General features: G+C 48.8%; 1 protein-coding gene across 2 annotated transcripts in view; it reads left to right on the forward strand.

Annotated features, from left to right (window-relative positions):
- Window positions 1-4,651: 4,651 nt before the first annotated feature.
- parp4 (poly (ADP-ribose) polymerase family, member 4) overlaps window positions 4,652-25,484 on the forward strand; it is a 37,336-nt gene continuing 16,503 nt past the window's right edge. For both annotated transcript variants that reach the window (XM_079254166.1, XM_079254167.1), the window contains exons 1-23: window positions 4,652-4,706; window positions 5,239-5,365; window positions 6,272-6,491; window positions 6,598-6,697; window positions 8,381-8,459; window positions 8,539-8,637; window positions 8,761-8,919; window positions 9,006-9,143; window positions 9,214-9,384; window positions 10,478-10,629; window positions 10,709-10,837; window positions 11,186-11,284; window positions 11,375-11,558; window positions 11,635-11,776; window positions 13,991-14,133; window positions 14,218-14,349; window positions 14,438-14,524; window positions 14,601-14,765; window positions 14,851-14,894; window positions 14,988-15,069; window positions 19,806-19,943; window positions 20,014-20,203; window positions 25,301-25,371. In XM_079254166.1, the coding sequence (XP_079110292.1) occupies window positions 5,240-5,365; window positions 6,272-6,491; window positions 6,598-6,697; window positions 8,381-8,459; window positions 8,539-8,637; window positions 8,761-8,919; window positions 9,006-9,143; window positions 9,214-9,384; window positions 10,478-10,629; window positions 10,709-10,837; window positions 11,186-11,284; window positions 11,375-11,558; window positions 11,635-11,776; window positions 13,991-14,133; window positions 14,218-14,349; window positions 14,438-14,524; window positions 14,601-14,765; window positions 14,851-14,894; window positions 14,988-15,069; window positions 19,806-19,943; window positions 20,014-20,203; window positions 25,301-25,371 (2,850 nt within the window). In that variant the 5' untranslated portion in view covers window positions 4,652-4,706; window position 5,239. The remainder of the gene's footprint in view (window positions 4,707-5,238; window positions 5,366-6,271; window positions 6,492-6,597; window positions 6,698-8,380; window positions 8,460-8,538; window positions 8,638-8,760; window positions 8,920-9,005; window positions 9,144-9,213; window positions 9,385-10,477; window positions 10,630-10,708; window positions 10,838-11,185; window positions 11,285-11,374; window positions 11,559-11,634; window positions 11,777-13,990; window positions 14,134-14,217; window positions 14,350-14,437; window positions 14,525-14,600; window positions 14,766-14,850; window positions 14,895-14,987; window positions 15,070-19,805; window positions 19,944-20,013; window positions 20,204-25,300; window positions 25,372-25,484) is intronic.

The following is a 25,484-nucleotide window of genomic DNA, read 5'->3' on the forward strand; positions in this document are numbered from 1 at the left end:
TGGAAGCTGCTGGGAACGTTCTGCTGCAGTTCTACAGAAGTTCTGTTTTTTTTTTTTTTACAAAAAAATCATGTCCAAACTGTTGTTTCACAGTTTACAATGAAACTCAGACTGGATGGAAACATTAACCGGTACCATCAGGTCCACCTGGCGGTACAGAGTCCTCGTCTTTCTCAGGTCCACCTTGCGGTACCGGGTCCTCGTCTTCATCAGGACCGGTACCATCAGGTCCACCTGGCGGTACCGGGTCCTCGTCTTCATCAGGTCCACCTGGTGGTACCGGGTCCTCGTCTTCATCAGGTCCACCTGGCAGTACCGGGTCCTCGTCTTCATCAGGACCAGTACCATCAGGTCCACCTGGCGGTACCGGGTAGTCCTCTTCATCAGAGAGGACGTTTTTGTCTGTAGCTCTAAGCCTGTAGCGCTTCAGAAAAAAAGTTGGGTTGATTTGATTTGTGTTCAGAGGAAGGATAGTGGACCTGATGAAGAGGAGGACCTGGTACCGCCGGGTGGACCTGATGAAGATGAGGATGAGTGTAAAACCTGCTGAGGCGTTCAGGTCCGTCCAGTAAATCATGGACATGTGACAGGAAGTACTTCCTCCTGCCTCCTTCATGTGATTCATGTTTTTATCGTTCAGAAACGTGGCTGCAACACGCGACTCTGCAACCCGTTTACGACCCGCTGATGTTCGCACAACGTAAATCAGAGCTGCTTTCTGCCTCTGGACTCGCCCCTCCTGGTGGATGTAACCAGCTCATGGCGAGCCGGGATGGAGCGGTAATTACCCCGGAGGAGGACGGCGTTTGTTTCTGTGTCATAAATAAGAATCACAACTACATTTACAGCCCAGCGGGACGAGGATGTTACAACACATACATTAGGAACCTTTTCCTCCGCCTGCTTCGTGGACTTCAATCCTCAGTCAGGATGTAAAGCTGCAGCTTCCCACAAACACCACAGTCTCTGTAACAACGTAAACAAAACATGTGGTCACCAGTTAAACGTCCCATATTACACATTTATTCCACCAGGTTGGGTTGTTAAAGGTCCAACAGCACCGAGCTCCGACTCTTAGTGTCTGCACAACAGGCTGATTCTGTCTCTGAACCTTAGAAGGAGCAAAAAGGGAATCGTTTCGCTGGCAGGGTTGTTGATGATCACTGCCTGTATACCAGAACACACAGGAGGGCTTGGAGCTGCCTGGAACCTCCCGAAGGCCTGCTAGAGCCTCCTGGAACCGCCTGGAGGCTCGGAACCACCTGGAGGCCTGCTGGAACTGCCTGGAGGCCTCCTGGAACGACCTGGAACCTCCTGGAAGCCTGCTGGAACCGCCTGGAGGCTTACAGCTACCTGGAGGCCTTCTGGAACCACCTGGAGGCCTTCTGGAACCACCTGGAGGCCTGCTGGAACCACCTGGAGGCCTTCTGGAACCACCTGGAGGCCTGCTGGAACCACCTGGAAGCCTGCTGGAACCGCTTGGAGGCTTACAGCTACCTGGAGGCCTTCTGGAACCACCTGGAGGCCTTCTGGAACAACCTGGAGGCCTGCTGGAACCACCTGGAGGCCTGCTGGAACCACCTGGAGGCCTGCTGGAACCGCCTGGAGGCCTGCTGGAACTGCCTGGAGGCCTGCTGGAACGACCTGGAACCTCCTGGAAGCCTGCTGGAACCACCTGGAAGCCTGCTGGAACCGCCTGGAGGCTTACAGCTACCTGGAGGCCTTCTGGAACCACCTGGAGGCCTTCTGGAACCACCTGGAGGCCTTCTGGAACCACCTGGAGGCCTTCTGGAACCACCTGGAGGCCTGCTGGAACCACCTGGAGGCCTGCTGGAACTGCCTGGAGGCCTCCTGGAACGACCTGGAACCTCCTGGAACCGCCTGGAGGCCTGCTGCAGCGGCTGGTTTGCAATCAACCTGCAAAGTGCAGAACATGTTCATGTAACTTCTAACTTGCTATTTACAGGAGAAGAGCTAGTCATGAGTCAAACTGCCGCCCATTACCCCATTAGCCTGTTAGCTCGTTAGCCTGTTAGCCCCTTAGCCTTTTAGCTCGTTAGCCCATTAGTCTGTTAGCCTGTTAGCTCTGGCAGTGCTCGCCAACAACTTGACTAACAACATTAGTTGTTTTCACAGATGATGTCGGATCCTTTCGTTCTCCCCATTTTGCTTTGAAAACACGCGATTCCATCTGTCAGGTATAGGATGGGGGAGGGACGAGAGGGATGCGAGAGAAGGCGACCATTCAGATGAACTTACACAAAGACGCGGCTGGTAAACACGGAGCTGGAGATCAGCACACTGTGTGACATCATGCATCACTCCAGATGAAAAAACACTTTTAATTCTTTACTTAGCGACTCTTTTCATTCATTCGTTTTCCGAACCGCTTAGTCCGATTTAGGGAGCTGGAGTCTATCGCAGCAGTCTTCTGGCGAGAGGCAGGTACACCTGGACAGGTCGCCAATCTATCACAAAGCTTCAATTCAGCTCTTCAGAAACCTGCGGGTGACGTCACGGAGGCTCCGCCCATCTTTTTATATACAGTATATGCTCTAACCCTAACCCCACTCCCATTTGACATCCAACCAACTACGCTCATTGGACGTTCCGCTCTGCCCCATTCTCCAGGCTGCAGCCGGGTGTTTTTGGCAGCATCCGCTACTGAGGGAGAGGTCAGGGGGTGGGGGGTGTTTTCCTTCTTGAGGTCATAAATGCAAAGATCTCCGACTCGCCCATTTGAGCCCATTTGAGCAGACATTTGCTCGCAGTTTTTGAACGTCAGACACGGGACTCAGACTCACGGTCTGACGGTTAGAAAGCAAACTCCTGCCAGAGAGGCTGGATTACTGTCAGATGCAGAAGAAGTGATGACATCTATCAGCTGTTCTCTTCTCATCTCATCACATTTAAACTTCGCCTGGCAGGAGGAACGCCAACCCAACCGTTACTCCCGTGTGGTTTTGTGCATGTGAAACATGGTTTTGGAACATGTTTATGGTAATGACACATTCAGGTGGTTTTGTTCCAGTATCTTTTCTGGCTCTTTGACGTTTTATTTAGAAGCTCTTTATCTGCTGGAACATCAGGACATTTGTCTGATGTCGGTCCAGGGAGCATCTGTCAAAATCTGACTCATAATAACCCCTGCTGTATGTTTGGAAAACACATCCAGGCATTTGGAATGTCATCATATGGAAGATAGTTGTTTGCTGAACATGTTTTGTGATTTTTTTTTTTTTTTAAATCTAATCTAGAAGATTCCAGTCCTTCCAGATGTTTACGACGAGCTGCTGCGCAGGTTTGTTCACACAGAAATCCGGATTTCCTTCAGCATTTCCAGAGAAACGTGGAGCTTCTGTTGATGCTGCTGGCTTTGGCTGCAGTTCCGCTCCTCATCCAGAGGAGGGCTCCTTTACTCTGCAGCTTCCTGGAACCGAACAGCTGATTGACTGGAAGGAGGCAGGGAAACAGCTGATCGTCTGGGTGCAGCTGCCGCATCCTGTTACCACTAAAATAAAACAACCAGCAGCTCAACCTGGACTTCAACATGTTCAGAGTGACATCAGATTAAAGTAGTTTTCCAGGATCCTCGAGAGAAAAATGCCTGAGATGTGCTGAGTATGTTTCTGTCAGGTGCAGCAGATGCTTTCTGCTGTGTTGTCTACATGATGCCTTTCGATTTTCTATCCTCCCCGCTCAGATCCAGAAGTACGATGTCAACTCTGTAAAATACACATTTATTCTAAATAAACAAATAAAGTAGGAATTCAGATTATCAAGAGGATGGTTTTATCTATAAGCTCCTCTTGACAAAGCAGGTTTGCTGAGCAGCCAGACCATCATTCTGCTGCTGCCATGCTGGACAAGACCCAAGACCGATCCGATGGGCCTTAAGCGCACAGGCCCCGGGGCCCACTTGGGGCCCATGTAGGACAAACGCCAGAAGTTTGGACATGAAACAAAATGTACATAAAAGCTAGATAGTTACACAACAGTAGTGAGATTGGTACCACTGACTGAGAGATGTTAGAAATGTTTTTTCACAATGTTGCTGTGGGGAAGGGGGCCCTGGAACACTCTGGGCCCAGGGGCCTGTGCACTTTTAATCCGGCCCTGGCAAGACCTGGTGAAAAAAAATATATATATTATTGACAAAAACTAAATTTAGACACAAATGTTTTACTGATTGTTTGTTAGTTGGAAAGACATCTTTACTGGGTATCTCTAGGTAGGTGGGTTTAAAGTTTAAATGTGATGAGATGAGAAGAGAACAGCTGATAGATGTCATCACTTCTTCTGCATCTGACAGTAATCCAGCCTCTCTGGCAGGAGTTTGCTTTCTAACCGTCAGACCGTGAGTCTGAGTCCCGTGTCTGACTTTCAAAAACTGCGAGCAAACGTCTGCTCAAATGGGTAGGTGGGTTTGCTCCAGGTTCCAGGTCAGTTCACCTTGTTTTTCCCACTGGGTACCTGGAAAACCTGACTTCCAAGGACAAATTAAATACAGCACAGTTCTCCAGGATCCTTGAAGGACTCTCCATGATCCGTGAAGGAATCCCAAACATTCTTTGCTAAGTTGTTGCGACAGCAGGACTTTAATGTGAAAGTCTGCAAACCGGAAGTAGTTAGTGCTTACTGTTCGCCAGGCTGCAGGAACTTTATCTGGAAACGGGAATTAAATCTCTGTTTCTTCGTGAAAACAGGTAAAAAACAAACAAACAAACAAAACAAAACTGCTGGTTTGGCCTCTCTGGGATCATTTAAACATTACAGACTGTTAAAAAGAAACTTTCAGATTATTTATTTCGACAGTAAATCGCTTTTTAAAAATTTTATGAGGAAATATTTTGTCTTTTCTGCTAGTTTTATGTCTTTATTCACGCAACTAATCTGTTACGTGTTGAAACAAAATGTGTGTGGACTTAGTTTGATACCTGAGCTGTTTTCACCTGAGAATATCCATCTGTTTATGTTGCAGAGTTTACTTCCGCATTTTCCAAAACGTGTAACTAATATAAAAGCTGAAACTTCCGGTTCGGAAGTGAGCTGCACGGTCGGGACCGCCGAACCGACACCCATATTAATGATAAATGTGTTGATGGGAGTCCTGGGAGAGTTGTTTGGGATTTAACAGCTCTTTTCTTGTTTGGTAATGACGCTGCAGCAGAGTGGGCGTGGCCAACCTCAGGCGTAAACTCAGGTGGTGTGGATGACCAGACCTTCTCTCCTCCTCAGCATGGCCGTGTTTCAGAACCTGTCGTTTCTTCTGGAGCTGAAATATTTGAGCTTGAAGGAGAAGAAGAAGCTGAAATGTGCTGTGACAGAGAACGGCGGCAGTGTCTGCTTCCTGGTCAACAAACAGGTGAGAGACCACCTGCAGGTCTGAGCCTACAGGTAAGAGACCACCTGCAGGTCTGAGCCTACAGGTGAGAGACCACCTGCAGGTCTGAGCCTACAGGTAAGAGACCACCTGCAGGTCTGAGCCTACAGGTAAGAGACCACCTGCAGGTCTGAGCCTACAGGTGAGAGACCACCTGCAGGTCTGAGCCTACAGGTAAGAGACCACCTGCAGGTCTGAGCCTACAGGTAAGAGACCACCTGCAGGTCTGAGCCTACAGGTAAGTGACCACCTGCAGGTCTGAGCCTACAGGTGAGAGACCACCTGCAGGTCTGAGCCTACAGGTAAGAGACCACCTGCAGGTCTGAGCCTACAGGTGAGAGACCACCTGCAGGTCTGAGCCTACAGGTAAGAGACCACCTGCAGGTCTGAGCAGACAGGTAAGAGACCACCTGCAGGTCTGAGCCTACAGGTGAGAGACCACCTGCAGGTCTGAGCAGACAGGTGAGAGACCACCTGCAGGTCTGAGCCTACAGGTGAGAGACCACCTGCAGGTCTGAGCCTACAGGTGAGAGACCACCTGCAGGTCTGAGCAGACAGGTGAGAGACCACCTGCAGGTCTGAGCCTACAGGTGAGAGACCACCTGCAGGTCTGAGCCTACAGGTGAGAGACCACCTGCAGGTCTGAGCAGACAGGTGAGAGACCACCTGCAGGTCTGAGCAGACAGGTGAGAGACCACCTGCAGGTCTGAGCCTACAGGTGAGAGACCACCTGCAGGTCTGAGCAGACAGGTGAGAGACCACCTGCAGGTCTGAGCAGACAGGTGAGAGACCACCTGCAGGTCTGAGCCTACAGGTGAGAGACCACCTGCAGGTCTGAGCCTACAGGTGAGAGACCACCTACAGGTGACTCCCCTACGTTTCCCACAGTGCTCTCTGGTGGTGACCAGTGACGTGTCCAGCCTGAGCTCCAACCGGCTGCGCAGCATCCAGAAGCACCAGACCCCCGTGGTGGGCCTGGACTACGTGTACGGCTGCGTGGAGAGGGGAGTCCTGCTTCCTGTGGATCAGTACAAGTTGGACACTTCGTCACCTTCATCACCTCCTCTTCCTCTCGTCTCGCCGAGACGCGCTGCTCTCACACAGGAAGGTATGTTTACCTGGCTGCTGTTGTAGCGACAGAGGACTCCTCCGGGCCACCGTAGTCTGTAAGTCTGTATCCAGGGAGACACGGATGTTTGTGTTCTGTGTTGCAGAGGCCAAAGGACCTGCAAGTAAAACCTCTGCTGATTGGTCCAAAGGCCAGGCCCAACCCAACGTGGCGAACAGACGAGGAAATGTTCCAGAAAAGTTCAGGTGAGAAAAGATCTGAAAGTCTTCAAGGCCTGGTTCTGATCCACATTAAACGACTCCATCACATAATCCACATCAGTCCAGTTTATAAGAGCCAGGAAACCCAGAAGCAAGAGGAAAAACCTCCATCTGGACCAGAACCAGGAAGAAAACCTCCATCAGGACCAGAACCAGGAGGAAAAACCTCCATCTGGACCAGAACCAGGAAGGAAAACCTCCATCAGGACCAGAACCAGGAAGGAAAACCTCCATCTGGACCAGAACCAGGAAGGAAAACCTCCATCTGGACCAGAACCAGGAAGGAAAACCTCCATCAGGACCAGAACCAGGAAGGAAAACCTCCATCAGGACCAGAACCAGGAAGGAAAACCTCCATCAGGACCAGAACCAGGGAGGAAAAACCTCCATCTGGACCAGAACCAGGAAGGAAAACCTCCATCAGGACCAGAACCAGGAAGGAAAACCTCCATCAGGACCAGAACCAGGAAGGAAAACCTCCATCAGGACCAGAACCAGGGAGGAAAAACCTCCATCTGGACCAGAACCAGGAAGGAAAACCTCCATCAGGACCAGAACCAGGAAGGAAAACCTCCATCAGGACCAGAACCAGGAAGGAAAACCTCCATCAGGACCAGAACCAGGAAGGAAAACCTCCATCAGGACCAGAACCAGGGAGGAAAAACCTCCATCTGGACCAGAACCAGGAAGGAAAACCTCCATCAGGACCAGAACCAGGAAGGAAAACCTCCATCAGGACCAGAACCAGGAAGGAAAACCTCCATCAGGACCAGAACCAGGAAGGAAAACCTCCATCAGGACCAGAACCAGGGAGGAAAAACCTCCATCTGGACCAGAACCAGGAAGGAAAACCTCCATCAGGACCAGAACCAGGAAGGAAAACCTCCATCAGGACCAGAACCAGGAAGGAAAACCTCCATCAGGACCAGAACCAGGGAGGAAAAACCTCCATTTGGACCAGAACCAGGAGGAAAAACCTCCATCTGGACCAGAACCAGGAAGGAAAACCTCCAGACCACTCAAAGCGCTTTACACTACTTGTCACATTCACCCATTCACACACACACTCGTCCAACACACTCATACCCCGATAGGCACATCGGGGTGCAGTTTTGGGTTCAGTGTCTTGCCCTAGGACACTTCGGCATTTCAGGGGAAGCCTGGAATCGATCCCCCAACTTTCCAGTTGAAGGACCACTGCTCTTCCTCCTGAGCTACAGTCGAAAAAGGTGTCTACAAGTCACCCGACTCATCCAGGGATACCTGGATTGCAGTCTTGAAGAATTTAATGTTCCAGACCGGCTTCTAGACCAGTTCCTGGTATCTAGGTGTGTTCCTGGTATTTGGGCCCATATTCTGGACCGGTCCGGGTAAGGACCTGGAAGCAGCCGGTCCTTATTGCTCCTTAAAGTGCAGATTTGGCCGTCTTCTTGCCGTTGCCATGGCGATCAGCATTGTCATGGGAGTCTATGTGGTCTTCATGCTGGATCCAGGTGGATTCAGATAAAACAGGTCCAGAACCAGAACCTTCAAGCAGGTGGTCTTTCTGCGGCTTCATGAGGAACCTGCTCTAGTTCCAGGATCTGATCCAATCTCGTCTTTATCAATAAAGTTTGATCTGATCAGCTGACGGAGACGATGTCTGTAACTCATCTTTACATTTTTCAGAATCTTCGCAGAAACCGACTCAGATCTTCCATCGTATCCCGATGATTTCCATGTGGCCAAATATGTCATCTATCAGAAGGTAGAGGAGCGGCGCGGTTCTCTGGTTCTTGGGTCTGGGTCTGGGTCTGGTTCTGAATGTGCTGCTGGTGTCCCTGCAGACAAACAGCTGTTGTGTCTTGGAGCTGCAGAGTGCTGGGACGGATAAGGGTCAGCGCTATCGTGTGGTCAGGTACAGGAAGCACGATGCCCCAGCAGAGGTATGATGACATCACTTCCTGTGTTATAGGTCAGGTCCAGGTCATACAGAGATTCCTTCTCATTCTCTTGCGGCGACGCCACGGTAACGATATGTGTGTGTGTGTGTGTGTGTGTGTGTGCAGGCGGCGGTGCTGAGGGATCAGCTGGTGTTCCTGTCCTCCTCAGAGGACGCTCTGGATGTCTTTGAGACCTTGAGAAAGTCTCTGGCGGACTCTGGCCTGAAGAAGACCAGCAGCCTGCCTCGGTGGGTCCAGGACTTGGGCTCCACGCCCCTCCAGCAGGTCTGTCTCAAACACCTCCAGGAACAACTGGTGGAAACGTTTTGCTGCCGATCGGGTTATTGATCTGTGCTCTACTTGACTAACAGCTGCTGCTGGAGGAGAAGCTGAACACCGGGAGTCTATCACAGGAAGTGGGTTTTCTTGTGGAGCTTCTGTGGACTGAGGCTCTGGGTTGCCTCGGCAACGTGCTGAGAGTTCCCATCAGCAAGCTGAGCCTGAACGATGTGAGGTTTCCTCTGAGAAGCTGAAAGCCATCAGAGCAGATCCAGTTCTAAGCTGTCTGTGTTGATGCAGGTGAGCAGGGCCGAAGGCTTGTTGCTTCAGGCTCAGAAGAAGATGAAGGGCGGGGATATGATGGAGGCCTCCTCCCTACTGGAGGAGGTGTTCACCCTGCTGCCCCACCAGGACCTCCAGCCTCCACCCCCCACCGCCAAGCTGCTCTCGCAGAAGCTGGACCTCTGTCAGGTAGAACGCCTAGCATCCATCCATCCATCCATCCATCTGTCCATTCATCCATCCATCCATCCATCCATCTGTCCATTCATCCATCCTTCCATCCATCCATCCATCTATCCGTTCATCCTTCCATCCATCCATCTATCCATTCATCCTTTCATTTATCCATCCATCCATCTATCCATTCATCCTTTCATTTATCCATCCATCCATCTATCCATCCATCTATCCATTCATCCTTTCATTTATCCATCCATCCATCCATCTATCCATCCATCCATCCATCCTTTCATTTATCCATCCATCTATCATCCATCCATCCATCCATCTATCCATTCATCCTTTCATTTATCATCCATCTATCCATCCATCCATCCATCCATCTATCCATCCATCCACCCTTCCATCCTTCTATCCATTCATCCTTCCATTTATCCATCCATCCATCCTTTCATTTATCCATCCATCTATCATCCATCCATCCATCCATCCATCTATCCATTCATCCTTTCATTTATCCATCCATCTATCCATCCATCCATCCATCCTTCTATCCATCCATCCACCCTTCCATCCTTCTATCCATTCATCCTTCCATTTATCCATCCATCCATCCATCCATCTATCCATCCATCCATCCATCCATCTATCCATCCATCCTTTCATTTATCCATCCATCTATCATCCATCCATCCATCCATCTATCCATTCATCCTTTCATTTATCCATCCATCTATCCATCCATCCATCCATCCTTCTATCCATCCATCCACCCTTCCATCCTTCTATCCATTCATCCTTCCATTTATCCATCCATCCATCCATCCATCTATCCATCCATCCATCCATCTATCCATCCATCCTTTCATTTATCCATCCATCTATCATCCATCCATCCATCCATCTATCCATTCATCCTTTCATTTATCCATCCATCTATCCATCCATCCATCCACCCTTCCATCCTTCTATTTATTCATTCTTCCATTTATCCATCCATCCATCTATCCATCCATCCATCCATCAGCCCAGTAGACTGTCCTGCATCTTTGGACTGTGCATCTCCTGTGTGTGTTTTCATGAGTTCTTTCTGTTCCTCCAGCTGATCCGAGACGTTCTGAACGTGAGTGAGATGACTCTGAGCAGTCCGGTCCTGTCCACTGTGGGGAAGTACCGCGCTCTGAGGTGCAGCATGGAGGCCGTCCCGCCCGGCAGTTCCGACTTCCATACCGTCTCCCGCCTGCTTCAGGGCTCGTACGTCCGTCTTTATCAGGACCAAATGCAGAACATAAATTCATGCTTCACACCTGACCAGGTCTCTATGTGTGTGCAGGGTGCAGATCCAGCAGATTGTGCGTGTCAGCAGAGGGGTGGAGCTTCAGACCTTCAGGCGGGACCTTGGCAACATTAAGCCCCTCCTCCATTCGTCCAGTCCCAATAACTTTGTAGGAATTCTGTCCCGGTGAGTTGCTCAGAGAGAAAACTCCACTGATCCACCCGAGCTCCATGTCTTCTACCACCAGGAACAGTACTGTGTGACTGTCAGTTCATTCAACGCTCATCACACTCCAGGTTCATTTTAGACAAAAAAGCATGACAAACTTTTAACCCTTAAAACTCTTGTAGGTCTCCAACGTCTCTGAGCGCTTTGACGTATGTAGTCAGGAACAGTAGCTTGTGATGGCTATGTGACCCTTCAGCTGGTCTACGGAGGTTTTCCAGCATTCCCATCCCGCCCAGGAGGTTTACAGACCAGACACAACATGTAGTGTCTGGTCTGTAAACTGCCATGTCTGTTTTCTTTCATCAGGGGTCTGCTGCTTCCTTGCGTCGGAGTGGAGCATCACGGGATTGAGAGGACAGATGTTGGGAATCTGGGCAGCGGGATCTACTTCAGCAACGCCGTCAGGTTGGACCCTGATGCTAAAACCGTGTTTAAAACTGATGAACGACGTCCATCATGGTGCGTTCACTTACCCTCCGTCATCTCCATCCACAGCACCAGCCTCAAGTACTCCAAACCCAGCACCACCGACGGCTCCCGCCTGCTGCTGGTGTGTGATGTGGCGCTGGGACGCTGCAGGGACGTCCACAAGAGAGACCCCACGCTGACCCAAGCCCCTGAGGGCCACCACAGCGTGCACGGGGTCCGCAGCAGCCGGACCAACACGTCTGAGTTTGAGGTGTGAATGTGTTGGCAGATCAGCAGGTGAGCATGGAGTTGTCCATGATGTTTCTAACACGTGTTGGTGTGTCCAGGATGACGAGTATGTGGTGTACTCACCTGATCAGGTCCGGCTCAGGTATGTGGTTCGGTTCTGTGTGGACGGAGACCAGCTGAAGGAGTTCAGTCCCACCGTGGACATGTCGTCCACACCGTCCCCACCCTCATCACAGCAAGGTGAGCTCTGATAGGTCACATGATCCGGTTCGGTCACATGTCCCGGTTCGGTCACATGTTTGGTTCGGTCACATGTTTGGTTCGGTCACATGTCCCGGTTCGGTCACATGTCCCGGTTCGGTCACATGTTCCGGTTCGGTCACATGTCCCGGTTCGGTCACATGTCCCGGTTCGGTCACATGTTCCGGTTCGGTCACATGTTCCGGTTCGGTCACATGTCCCCGTTCGGTCACATGTCACGGTTCGGTCACATGTTCGGTTCGGTCACATGTCCCGGTTCGGTCACATGTCCCGGTTCGGTCACATGTCCCCGGTTCGGTCACTTGTCCCGGTTCGGTCACATGTCCCCGGTTCGGTCACTTGTCCCGGTTCGGTCACATGTTTGGTTCGGTCACATGTCCCCGTTCGGTCACATGTCCCCGTTCGGTCACATGTCACGGTTCCGTCACATGTCCCGGTTCCGTCACATGTCCCCGTTCGGTCACATGTCCCGGTTCCGTCACATGTCCCCGTTCGGTCACATGTTTGGTTCGGTCACATGTCACGGTTCGGTCACATGTTCCGGTTCGGTCACATGTTCCGGTTCGGTCACATGTCCCGGTTCGGTCACATGTCCCGGTTCGGTCACATGTCCCGGTTCGGTCACATGTTCGGTTCCGTCACATGTCCCCGTTCGGTCACATGTCCCGGTTCGGTCACATGTTCGGTTCCGTCACATGTCCCCGTTCGGTCACATGTCACGGTTCCGTCACATGTCCCGGTTCCGTCACATGTCCCCGTTCGGTCACATGTCCCCGTTCGGTCACATGTTTGGTTCGGTCACATGTCCCCGTTCGGTCACATGTCCCCGTTCGGTCACATGTCACGGTTCCGTCACATGTCCCGGTTCCGTCACATGTCACGGTTCGGTCACATGTCCCGGTTCCGTCACATGTCCCCGTTCGGTCACATGTTTGGTTCGGTCACATGTCACGGTTCGGTCACATGTTCCGGTTCGGTCACATGTTCCGGTTCGGTCACATGTCCCGGTTCGGTCACATGTCCCGGTTCGGTCACATGTCCCGGTTCGGTCACATGTTCGGTTTGGTCACATGTCACGGTTCGGTCACATGTCCCGGTTCGGTCACATGTTTGGTTCGGTCACATGTCCCGGTTCGGTCACATGTTCCGGTTCGGTCACATGTCCCGGTTCGGTCACATGTCCCGGTTCGGTCACATGTTCGGTTCGGTCACATGTTCGGTTCGGTCACGTTCGGTTCGGTCACATGTTCCGGTTCGGTCACATGTTCCGGTTCGGTCACATGTCCCGGTTCGGTCACATGTCCCGGTTCGGTCACATGTTCGGTTCGGTCACATGTTCGGTTCGGTCACATGTTCCGGTTCGGTCACATGTTCCGGTTCGGTCACATGTTCCGGTTCGGTCACATGTCCCGGTTCGGTCACATGTTCCGGTTCGGTCACATGTCCCGGTTCGGTCACATGTTCGGTTCGGTCACATGTTCCGGTTCGGTCACATGTTCCGGTTCGGTCACATGTTCCGGTTCGGTCACATGTCCCGGTTCGGTCACATGTTCGGTTCGGTCACATGTTCCGGTTCGGTCACATGTCCCGGTTCCGTCACATGTTCCGGTTCGGTCACATGTCCCGGTTCGGTCACATGTTCCGGTTCGGTCACATGTCCCGGTTCGGTCACATGTTCCGGTTCGGTCACATGTTCCGGTTCGGTCACATGTCACGGTTCGGTCACATGTCCCGGTTCCGTCACATGTCCCCGTTCGGTCACATGTTTGGTTCGGTCACATGTCACGGTTCGGTCACGTGTTCCGGTTCGGTCACGTGTTCCGGTTCGGTCACGTGTCCCGGTTCGGTCACATGTCCCGGTTCGGTCACATGTCCCGGTTCGGTCACATGTCCCGGTTCGGTCACATGTCCCGGTTCGGTCACATGTTCGGTTCGGTCACATGTCCCGGTTCGGTCACATGTTCCGGTTCGGTCACATGTCCCGGTTCGGTCACATGTTCGGTTCGGTCACATGTTCGGTTCGGTCACAGCCAGGTAAACTCCGATTGGTCACGTTTCCAGAGTGAGCTGAGTGGCTGTTTGTCTCTACGTTTTGGTGCTGTTGTGAACTGGTGAACCTGCCTCTCACCTGCTTGCTGCTGGGATAGGCTCCGCCTCCTTTATTTCACCCAGTATATTTCCATGTGTGCATAGAGCTGCGGCTGGAGGGGGAGGAAGTTGACCTTGTTAAGAATCCTCTCCAGGAAGTGACAGCCGGCCTGTTGGACAGCGCAGGACAGCAGCTCCCCCTGCAGGCCGTCCATGTGAGGTGCAAGCTGATGGATCTGCTGTCTCAGGTGAAAACCTCGATATGAGCTGAAACTGAGTCCGTCGGTGAGTAACTCCCCTCTGATGATGTTTGATTCGTGTTTTCCTGTCAGGTCATCATTTTCCAGAAATACACCAATCAGAGCTCTGCACCCATCGAGGCCAAGTACGTCTTCCCTCTGGAGGATTCTGCAGCCGTGTGCGGGTTTGAGGCTTTCATCAATGGAAAACATGTAGTCGGCCAGGTGAGCTGAGCAGCTCCGACTTCCGACTCCGACTTCACCTCCGCTGCTGCACCCCAGCAAACAAAGTCTTTGTTTTGTGTGTGATCAGGTGAAGGAGAAGGAAAAGGCTCGTAAGGAGTATAAGCAGGCCATCCAACAGGGCCACGGAGCGTACCTGATGGACCAGGATGCTCCGGTAGGTCTGCTACGCCCCTGACCGATGTAAGGCTTCTCCTCTCACCTGCTGTGTCATCACTTCCTCCTCTCCACAGGATGTGTTCACCATCAGCGTGGGTAACCTGCCACCCGGAGCCACCGTCCTCATCAAAGTGACCTTTGTCTCCGAGCTGGTGGTGAAGGACGGCAGTATTCTGTTCTCGCTGCCCGGGAGCGTGGCTCCATGGCAACAGAGCGCCGCGCTCAACCAGACCACACAGGTAAGTGGGAGGAGCCTAAGCCCCCTGAAACCTTCTGTTTGTTCAGACCATCTGTGAGTTGAATGTTTGTTTTCTGTCTCATCAGGTTGCCGTGGAGAAGGTGTGCATTACCGACGCTGCGGGAACAAAGTGAGTCGCATCATGTCCGGTTTAATCCAGTTCGATTGGTTTCAGGCAGGTGGAAACTGGGTTTAGTGAACTCTAGATGTTTCTGTTCCTCAGAGAATTCACGTTGGATGTATCGGTGGAGATGCCCAACAAGATCGCCAGCCTCCACTGCATCACCCACAAAGTCCAGATGAAGGTGAATTTGAGTGTTATGGTTTTAGTGTCGGCAAGATTTGTGGTGGGAATACTGCTTCCTTTAAGCAGAACGAGCATTTTAAAAGCTCGACCCCCCAGTACTCTCCAGTACCCTTTAGTACTCTTCAGTACTCTCTAATACCTTCTAGTACTTTATAGTTTTCTTTGTACCCTCCCATACTCTCTAGGACCATTTAATACTCTCTAGTACTCTGTAGTACCTTCTAATTCTGTTTGTACCCTTTAGTACTCTCTAGTACCATTTAGTACCCTCCAGTACTCTCTAGTACTTTCTAGTTCTCTTTGTACCCTCTCCTACTCTCTGTTACCCTCTAGTACTCTCCATTACCCTTTAGTAGACTCTAATACCCTTTAGTACTCTCTAGTAGCTTTAGTACCTTCTAGTTCTCTTTGTACCCTCTAGTACTCTCCAGTACCCTTTAATACTCTCTAATACACTTTAGTACCCTCTAGTTCTCTTTATACCCCCTCGTACTCTCTAGTACTCTTTTAATACTCTCTAGTACCCTTTAGTACCCTCTAGTACTCTCTAGTACCCTTTAGTACTCTCTAATACCCTTTAGTACCCTCTAGTACTCTCTAGTACCCTTTAGTACTCTCTAATACCCTTTAGTACCCTCTAGTACTCTCTAGTACCTTCTACTTTTCTTTGTACCCTCTTGTACTCTCTAGTACCTTCTAGTTTTCTTTGTACCCTCTTGTACTCTCTAGTACCCTTTAATACTACAGTTTGTTCCACTTGTTTGCAGCGTAACAGCTAAATGCTGCTTCTACATGTTCAGTCAGGACTCTGGTCTGGTCTGGTCTCTGGTCTGGATTTTGGTATGAAGTCTGGTCTCTGGTCTGGTCTCTGGTCTGGACTTTGGTCTGAAGTCTGGTCTGGACTCTGGTCTGGATTCTGATCTGGACTCTGGTCTGGACTAGTAGACCCAAGTCTTTGGATGGAAGAGCTCTGCTTGCTTTATATTCTCTAAACTAATCACAGATGTATTCTGGTCCAAAACCAGCCTGCTGGTTTTACTGGGAAGTCCTGTTAAAAGACCGTTCCAGTAATCCAGTCTACTGAAGATGAATGCATGGATGAGTTTCTACTGGTCTTACTGGGAGACTAAACTTTTAATCCTGTTGATGTTTCTCAGTTGGTAAAAAGCTCTTAGTGAAGCTTTTATATGGCTGCTGAAAGTCACATCTGAGTCTATCAACACTCCAAGGTTAGAGACTTCATTGGTGGTTTTTAGAGCTCGAGTCTCCAGGTGTTTACCAACGCTGACCTTCTCTTTGCTACCAAACAGAATCATCTCCGTTTTTATTTCATTTAATTGAAGAAAATTCTCTCTCATCCAGGTGTTTACTTGCTCCAAACACTGGCACAATGAGTCTATTGGACTGTGGTGATCTGGTGACAAAAACACATAAAGCTGTGTGTCATCTGCATAACTGTGATAATTGATGTTAAAGTTCTGTCGTATTTGACCCAAAGGGAGACGATACAAGTTTATTTATATAGCATCAAATCACGGCAATGCCATTTCAAGACGTTTTACAGACAGAGAAAAAAAAACATAATGAAAGCCAATTCATAACAGCCTATATAAGGAAACCAGCAGATTGAGTTGGAGGTCCAACTCAGTCTCTCATCCTGAGCAAGCACACTGGTGACAGTGGGAAGGAAAAAACTCCCTTTTAACAGGAAGGAAACCTCCAGCAGAACCCGGCTCAAGGACAGGCAGCCATGTGCCTCTGCTGTGTGGGGGGAAGAGGACAGAAAGACAACAGACAACAGGAACTGCTACTCCCGGCCAGGGAGACCTGCTGAGACAGGAGACATACATGTTAATAATGCAACACTGTTATTGAGGAGGTGCTACTGAAGGTACAGTAGCACTTGTACCTTCTGTCAGCCATGTTTCTGTCAGAAAAAGAAAATCTTAACTGTAAGAAATTATGAAGTCATTAAGAGTGACTTAATGGGGAGAGATATCGCATTTAGTATAGGTAGCTTTATGGAGTTTACGCTGGTTTCTGTTGTATGCTGAGTTGTACTTTGTACAGTTAACAGATTGGAAAAATTCATCCTAGGAGTGGCTTTCCACTCCTTGTTTTTCTAACTAATACAGGAATCCTACTGGGTCCCGGCTTGTTCTGAAAATAGCTGTCAGTAATAGGTCTACTACAGCAGGGATCTTGAACACATCATGGCACGCTGTCTTTGTTTTGTACTCTGCTACTGCTTTGTGAAGAACCTGTACATCATCCTGTGCTCTACTCTGTCAGGACAGATTATCTAAGAAGGGGATGGGGAGCCCTGTGTTTCTTAGCAGATGGGGGTTGTTGGGGTCCAGACTGGGACAGAGACCTTGGGTGTTGTCGAGAAGAGGATCTGATGAGGGGGTAGAGCTGGGTGGTGTTAGCCTCTCTTCCATGTCCTTTGTTTTTTATCTCTGTGCTCATGTTTGGGTTTGCCATCCCAACAGCATGACGCAGACGAGCACCAAGTAATCTGCATGCATTTGATAGCCATGTGTACAGGCCCAAAAGTCTGCAGAAAACTTCAATTCCTCTAGTACCCTCTAGCACCCTGTAGTGCTCTCTAATACCCTAGTACCCTCTAGTACTCTGTAGTACTCTCTAGTACCCTCTAGTACCCTGTAGTGCTCTTTAGAACTCTGTAGTACCCTCTATTATCTTTTAGTACTCTATTGTACCCTCTAGTACTCTGTAGTACCCTTTATTATCCTTTAGTGCGCTCTAGTACCCTCCGGTACCCTATATTACCCCCTAGTACCCTGTAGTAGCCTCTATTATCCTTTAGAGCTGTCATTAACCCTCTGGTACCCTGTGGGGCTCTCTAGTACTCAGAGGTACCCTTTATTATTCTTTAGTACTCTCTAGTACCCTCTGGTACTCTGTAGTACTTTTAGTATCCTTTAGTACCTTTTGGTACCCTGTAGTGCCTTGTAGTACCCTGTAGTACGCTGTAGTACAACAGAGCGCCGATATCCCCGATGGGGGTCCAGGGGGGATATCGACTATCGGTAAAAAATTGCTGATTTTTTTATTGATTTATTTTTGTCATATATTTGTTTCTGCCTCTTCATTCATGAGACTGCCCAGTTAAAAATGTAATTGGGCTACTTATCCAGCAGATGGCGCCCATCTGCTGGGTGAGTAGCGGGGGCGGGGTCATCCTTGCTCTTGGCTGCCTATCGTGTAAGCCGAGACAGAGCAAACTGGATGGTGAAACAGGTAGCAGCTGAGCCAAGTAAAGTGAAGTCTGCTCACCAGCATTTTATATTTTGTCACTGGTAAGTTTAAATGTTAAATAAACAAACACAGATTTTGTTTTCCTTCTTATATTCTCTACAAACTGGTCATTGCGTGCCTCGTGGCCGCGCTGCGTTTAAAGTTACGATAATTCTTGCCTTGCTAAAAGTTAAGCATGCACAAATAAAATGTGAAGCATCGCTGTCTTAGTGCATAAAAGCATCATAACTGGTGTGTTTTAAGTGACATAAAGTTATTGTGTTTTTTTCCTCTCACTTTAAGTGTAGTCTTCATTAAATGGCTCTTTGCCATCGTAAAAACATGTAGCAACCTGCATTTTAATACATCCATCCACACGCTGGGTTCTACTGTTACTGCAATAGTAGTGCAGTACATCCCACCATGCAACATTTTCAGGCCCAAGCATGATTAATATTATATACAATAAGAAAGATGTTGGTGTTTTGTGACGGATAGACAGACTGGACAGACTATGCTGAAGTTAAATAGAGACTATCGTCATCATCTCTAAAAATAGCCATAATCTGACGGCTATTTTTTCCAACAGTGTCTTTAAAAATGACGACTTTACATGTTATAGAGGCACCCCCAAAACACCTGCAGTCATGAGGGAGGAAAGTCATAAGAGGGAGGAAAACTTGATGTTTTGCAGCGAGGAAAGCAGTGCTTAGTGTTTAGCCTCGTGAACGTGTGTGAAAGTTGGTGGCTGCGTGCCATTTACACAACTTCTGAATATTTATTATTATTAGTGGTGCAACCAATCGAGCGGAGGAACTTGAACGCCTCTTTTCAATCAAATCCCCTGTGTGGGAACACTTTGGTTTCCCTGTCAGATACGATGAAGAAGGAGAGAAGTCAGCTGGTAAAACAGTGACGGTGTGTCGGCACTGTGGAATAAGGAAACCATATTTACATTTTTTAAATCGGTGAATAATTCAGATAGTTCATGGTGTCTAACAGGTAGACATGACTTTAAGAATGAGCTTAGAATGTAGTGTTTTAGCTTTGAGTAATATTTTTTAATTTTTTTCTGGTGGATGGATTTATAGGCCATTATATCGGCTATCGGCTCTAAAGTCTTTATATCGGTATCGGTATCAAAAAATCCATATCGGTCGGGCCATACCCTGTAGTACTCTCTAGTACCCTGTAGTACTTTGTAGTACCCTGTAGTTCTCTGTAACAACCTGATCTTGGTTACAGCAGTGGATCCGGTCCAACCGGCAGCTGCAGGATGTCTTGCAGTTTTGGGACATTTGCTGCTGACATCTTTAAGTTAAACCCTCTCCTGGAAAGACCCGGAAGATGTCATTTTGTCTGTAAAAGGAAGTTTAAATAAAGATTAAAAATACTAAAAGAATCTAACGAGAGAAGATCCTTCAGGTAACAGAGCAAACACGTGATTTAATCCGAGTCATTTTGTGTCCATAGAGGACGGACTGCAAGGCGGTGCTCAGTGTCCTGCCAGGTCAGGTGATGGGTTCAGACGGGTTCCAGCTGTCAGTCACTCTGTCTGAGGTTCACCTGCCCAGGATGTGGGTGGAGAAACACCCCGACATGGACAGCCAGGTACGTCTGTGCATCTTCTCTGTCCCCATCCTGGTACGCTATGCTTTAACCGTCTCCTCCTCTTCCTCAGGCCTGCATGCTGGTCTTCTACCCAGACTTCAAGCTCAGCTCCTCCTCAGTGGCCGATGAAGTCATCCTGCTGTTGGACACGTCCGAGTCCATGAGGGGGGAGGCGCTGCGCTCGGCCCAGAGAATCGCCCTGCAGGTTGTCCAGAAGCTGAACCATAACCTGAGACTCAACATCGTCCTGTTCGGAACAGGTTGGTTTCCTACCAGGAGACTCCAGTTCATCCTGGTCCAGGTTCCACATCTGAAGAAGTCTGTCTGTTAGACTGGACCAGTAAAATACACCATACATGTACATCATCATAATGTTTGGTGGTCTTTGGGTGGTTTTCTGACCTGGTTGGTGGTTTAGGTGTTTTCTGGCAAAGTTGGTGGTTTTTAGTTGAATTTCTGACCTTGTTGATGGTTTTATGGTAATTTTTTTGACCTGGTTGGTGTTTTTAGGTGGTTTTCTGGCCTGGTTGGTGGTTTTTAGGTGGTTTTCTGGCCTGGTTGGTGTTTTTTTTTAGTTGTGTTTCTGACCTGGTTTTTGGTTTTAAGGTGTATTTTTGACCTGGTTAGTTGTTTTTAGGTGTATTTCTGTTCTGTTTTATGGTCTTTAGGTGGTTTTCTGATGTGTTTCGTGGTCTTCGGGTGGTTTTCTAGCTTGGTTGGTGGTTTTTAGGTGTATTTCTGGGCTGGTTGGTGGTTTTTTTTTTTGATGATTTTCTGACCTGGTTGGTGATTTTCTGGTGTAAATCTGACCTGGTTAGTGTTTCTATGTGGTTTTCTGGCTTGGTTGGTGGTTTTTAAGGTGTATTTCTGACCTAATTGGTTGTTTTCAGGTGGTTTTCTGGCCTGGTTGGTTGTTTTTAGGTGTATTTCTGGCCTGGTTGGTGGTTTTCTGGCCTGGTTGGTGGTTTATAGGTTTATTTCTGGCCTGGTTGGTGGTTTTCTGGCCTGGTTGGTGGTTTTCTGGTGTAAATCTGACCTGGTTAGTGTTTCTATGTGGTTTTCTGGCTTGGTTTGTGGTTTTTAAGGTGTATTTCTGACCTAATTGGTTGTTTTCAGGTGGTTTTCTGGCCTGGTTGGAGGTTTTAAGGTGTATTTCTGGCCTGGTTGGTGGTTTTCTGGCCTGGTTGGTTGTTTTTAGGTGTATTTCTAGCCTGGTTGGTGGTTTATAGGTTTATTTCTGGCCTGGTTGGTGGTTTTCTGGCCTGGTTGGTGGTTTATAGGTGTATAGATTGAAGCTCTGTGGTGACTTTTAATAGTTTTTCTTTGGTTCTAGATCTTCTCAGTTTTTTGTTTAGTTGAAGAAAGTTTAAGCACATCCAGTCATTAAACTCACCAGTGCACAACTGTCTGAGGTTAACTCTACCCTCCCCTCTTATTCAGACTTCTCCTTACTGTCTGTTAATGAGGCTACAGAAACACTCTGCTCCTCTCTTGCCTCCTCTCTCAACAAACTCTGTCCTCTGCTGTCTAAACCAGCCAGAAAGAATCCACTCAGTCCATGGCTCACTGAGGTCCTAAGACGTCACAGAGCAGGTCTCAGGGCAACAGAAAGACAGTGGTGCAAATCTAATGAACTCACTGACTTGTCAGAGTACCGGCTTCAGCTCTCAGTCTTCACATCCAGCCTAAAGGCTGCCAAGATAGACTTCTATCAGAACAAGATCGGCAATGCTCATGCTCAGCTGTTCATGGCATTCAACTCTCTCCACCACCTGCTCAGCCTCCCGCCACGCTGACTGCAGAAATGTTTACATCCTTTTTTTACCAAAAAGGTTGCTACCATCAGTAATCAGTTCTCTGAGCCTGACCAGCTCAGTCCACCACATCCAGCTAGTGGTGCTTCATTTTGCTCCTTCCGCACTCTGAATGAGAAGGAAGTCCTAAAGCTTCTACAGAACTCTAAACCCACTACCTGTGCACTTGATCTGGTTCCTACCGATATCCTGCAGAGCATTTCTCCTACAATCAAAGCTGCAGTAACTCATATTATCAACTCCTCTCTTGAATCTGGTGTCTTTCCTTCTGTCTTCAAGCAAGCTCGGGTCACCCCGCTGCTGAAGAAACCCACACTCGACCCAGCCCAGGTTGAAAACTACCGGCCGGTCTCGCTGGTGCCTTTCTTATCTAAACTACTAGAGGGTTCAGTCTTCAGCCAAATCTCCCAATTCCTCCATGATGAAAACCTTTTTGATCCATATCAGTCTGGCTTTAGGCAAGGCCATTCCACTGAAACTGCTCTCCTGTCTGTTACCGATTCCCTCCGGCTTGCCAGATCCACTGGTCAATCCTCAGTCCTGATCCTGCTGGACCAGATCCACTGGTCAATCCTCAGTCCTGATCCTGCTGGACCAGATCCACTGGTCAATCCTCAGTCCTGATACTTCTGGACCTGTCTGCTGCTTTTGACACAGGGAACCATCAGATTCTCCTCTCCACACTCTCTGAGCTCGGCATCTCTGGATCTGTCCTCTCCTGGTTCTCGTCCTACCTCTCAGGAAGATCCTTCAGAGTATCCTGGCGAGGAGAAGTGTCCAGATCTCATGAGTTGAAAACAGGGGTCCCTCAAGGGTCGGTGCTCGGCCCTCTTCTCTTCTCACTATACACCTCCTCACTTGGAGCAGTTAGAAGCTCTCATGGCTTCTCCTACTACTGCTATGCAGATAACACTCAGCTTTTCTTCTCCTTTCCTCCGGATGACACAACCATCTCAATGAGAATATCAGCTTGCCTTGCTGATATCTCGGCATGGATGACGGCTCGCCACCTTCAGCTCAATCTGTCCAAGACAGAGCTCATTGTCTGTCCAGCCAATCGTTCCTTACATCTGCAACTGAGTGTGAAGCTTGACTCTGTCACACTTGTTCCTACGCCTGCTGCCCAGAATCTTGGGGTCATGGTGGATGACCAGTTGACCTTTAAGGTCCATGTTGCCTTGGTTGCCCATACCTGCCAATATGCTCTCTACAACATCAAGAGAATCAGACCATACCAGACCGAACACACGACCCAGCTGTTGGTTCAGGGTCTGGTCATCTTGCGCATTGATTGCTGCAGTTTCCTACTGGCAGGTCTGCCTGCATGCTGGTTAAACCTCTGCAGATGATCCAGAACGCCGCAGCGCGTCTGGTCTTCAACCAACCCAAATGAACACGTCACTCTGCTGCTAATCGCTCTTCACTGGCTTCCGGTCGCAGCGCGCATCAAATTTAAAGCTTTGCTTCTGGCTTACAAAACAATAACTCAAACAGCTCCCGTCTACCTTCACTCCCTAATCCAGGCCTACACTCCCTCTCCACAGCTACGTTCCACCAGTGAAAGACGCCTCGTGTTACCACCAATACGTGGGACTAAATCACCAGCCAGACTCTTTTCCTCTGTTGTTCCACGATGGTGGAATGATCTCCCAAACTCTGTCCGCTCTGCAGAGTCCCTGTCTACTTTTAAGAGCAAGCTGAAGATTCAGCTCTTCAAGGAGAACTTTAACACTTACGGTGTGTTCAGACCAAACAAGTTTTAAGCGTCAAGAGGTGCAGGTTTCCATGTAAAGTTTATGGGGAGGCGCGGCAAGGGGGCGTCGAGCTTTCTCGTGTCGCGTTTTGGGCGTCGGCGTTCCACGCGGAACGCGCATCAAAAGCCAGAGATGGACAAAGCTGAACTTTGGTCGCTCAACGCGGGGCGTCAACCAATCAGAGCGATCAGCTCCTGGAGGATTCCTGTGGTGAACCCAGACACGGGGCTGAGATGCGATTACTCCGGACAATATTTAGGATAACCATTCTTGGCTAAAAAGCTGAATGTTACTGATTTGGCAACGTAGCCGGATACGTTGCCTAGCAACGCTTTGTTTGGGGGCAGCGGCGGCAGTTCTCTGCTGAGTGCGGCTATTGTTGCATTAACACTGACTATTACTGCCTTACGACAACATCCTCTCGGTTTATTTATTAAATAAAACCATGTCATCTCTCTACTGAATCCGCCATCATTCAAACTGACCGGAAGGAAAGCGCTGTGTAATGAAACACTTTTATTTATTCAGACAGAATCGTGGAAGTCGGTGAATAATGACCACAACAGACTCTCAGTGTTCAACAATTAAATCGCGTTTATTAATCTGAACAGCAAGGAGAAAGCAAACACATCATTGGTATAGCACTTAGATAGTTTCAGTTCCAGCTCTTACCGTTTTACGCGATAGGTTGGAGAGCCCACAACCCCGGTAGAGAGTGCCAAAAATACCAGCTGGGCGTCCTGATCAGTGAAACCCAACTCTACCAGAAGTCCGGGACTTCTCCACTTTATACCCTGGCACAAACAACACCGTGCGAGAGCAGGTAGAGAGGTGGCCAACCTTTTCCCCACATACACACAGTGGCTGACTCAGTTGTGTTATTCAGTCTTCTCAACATTCTCATGACCTTCTTAAAGCAAACACAGTTGTTTATAAGGATGCAGCTGTGCATAGCCGAATAACAGGATGCAGCCGTGCACAGCTGCACGTAGGCAGTTACATAGAAATTAAATGAAGGCACACAACATCACTAATAAACAGTCATACTTCATTCCACTCTTGATGTTTTGTGACATCATGCAATTTATTTCCATATTCCCTTCCCACGACCATTGAATGAGGGCACACAACATCACCATTGAAGTTTATACTTCACGCCGCCTCCCTCCTCTCTTTTCCGCCGCGTTTGCCGCTCGCTCCAGACACACACGCGGCAGGAGCGTTGGGAGAGTTTTGGGCGTCGGACACAAAAGTGGCAGTTTAGTGACCAGCGTCGAGCGTTCAGCGTTTTGAGTGTTTTTGACGCTCAAAACGCGTTTGGTCTGAGCACACCGTTAGTATAGCTGTATTTGTTGGAAAGTTGGAGAACTTAGCCCAGTTCTTTGCAACAAACTTTATGGTATTATTTCTTTGTATTTTAACATAGGTGATATTATGGGGTGGGAAGGAAGTAAACAAAAAAAAAAAAAACAAAAGACAAAAAAAGCCTTTAGCACTTCATGGAAGGCTCTGCGTCCAACTGGACAGTCCACCAGCACCTTCCTACGATGTCCTCTACTGTTTGATTTCCTGCTTGTGTTGATCTCACTCATATGTAAGTCGCTTTGGATAAAAGCTTCTGCTAAATGACTGTAGAATAGAATAGAATTTAGTTGTGATGGTTTTACTACCATCATTAACATGTAGCAGAAACCCTGAAGTAAATGTGTTTTGAGAAACAAACTTCACTACTGGTTTTTTCTATATGTTGTCTCCAACGCGTGAAGTTTTTCCTGTTTGTGTCTGTTAGATCACAGGGAGGCTTTCTTCACTACACAGCCGCTCAATATGGTTCGTCAGGCAGCCGAGAGCTTCATCAGGGTGAGTTCTGGTCCGCTTAGGTCCTGCTGATAGCTGTTTGCTTCTGTCCTGCATTCTGACCAAACAACTGTCCAGAGATCAGTAGTCCTCATTCACCAACCGTTCTTTTTATC

The sequence above is a fragment of the Telmatherina bonti genome (genome assembly GCF_933228915.1).
Source record: "Telmatherina bonti genome assembly, chromosome: 15".
NCBI classification, from domain to species: Eukaryota; Metazoa; Chordata; class Actinopteri; order Atheriniformes; family Telmatherinidae; genus Telmatherina; species Telmatherina bonti.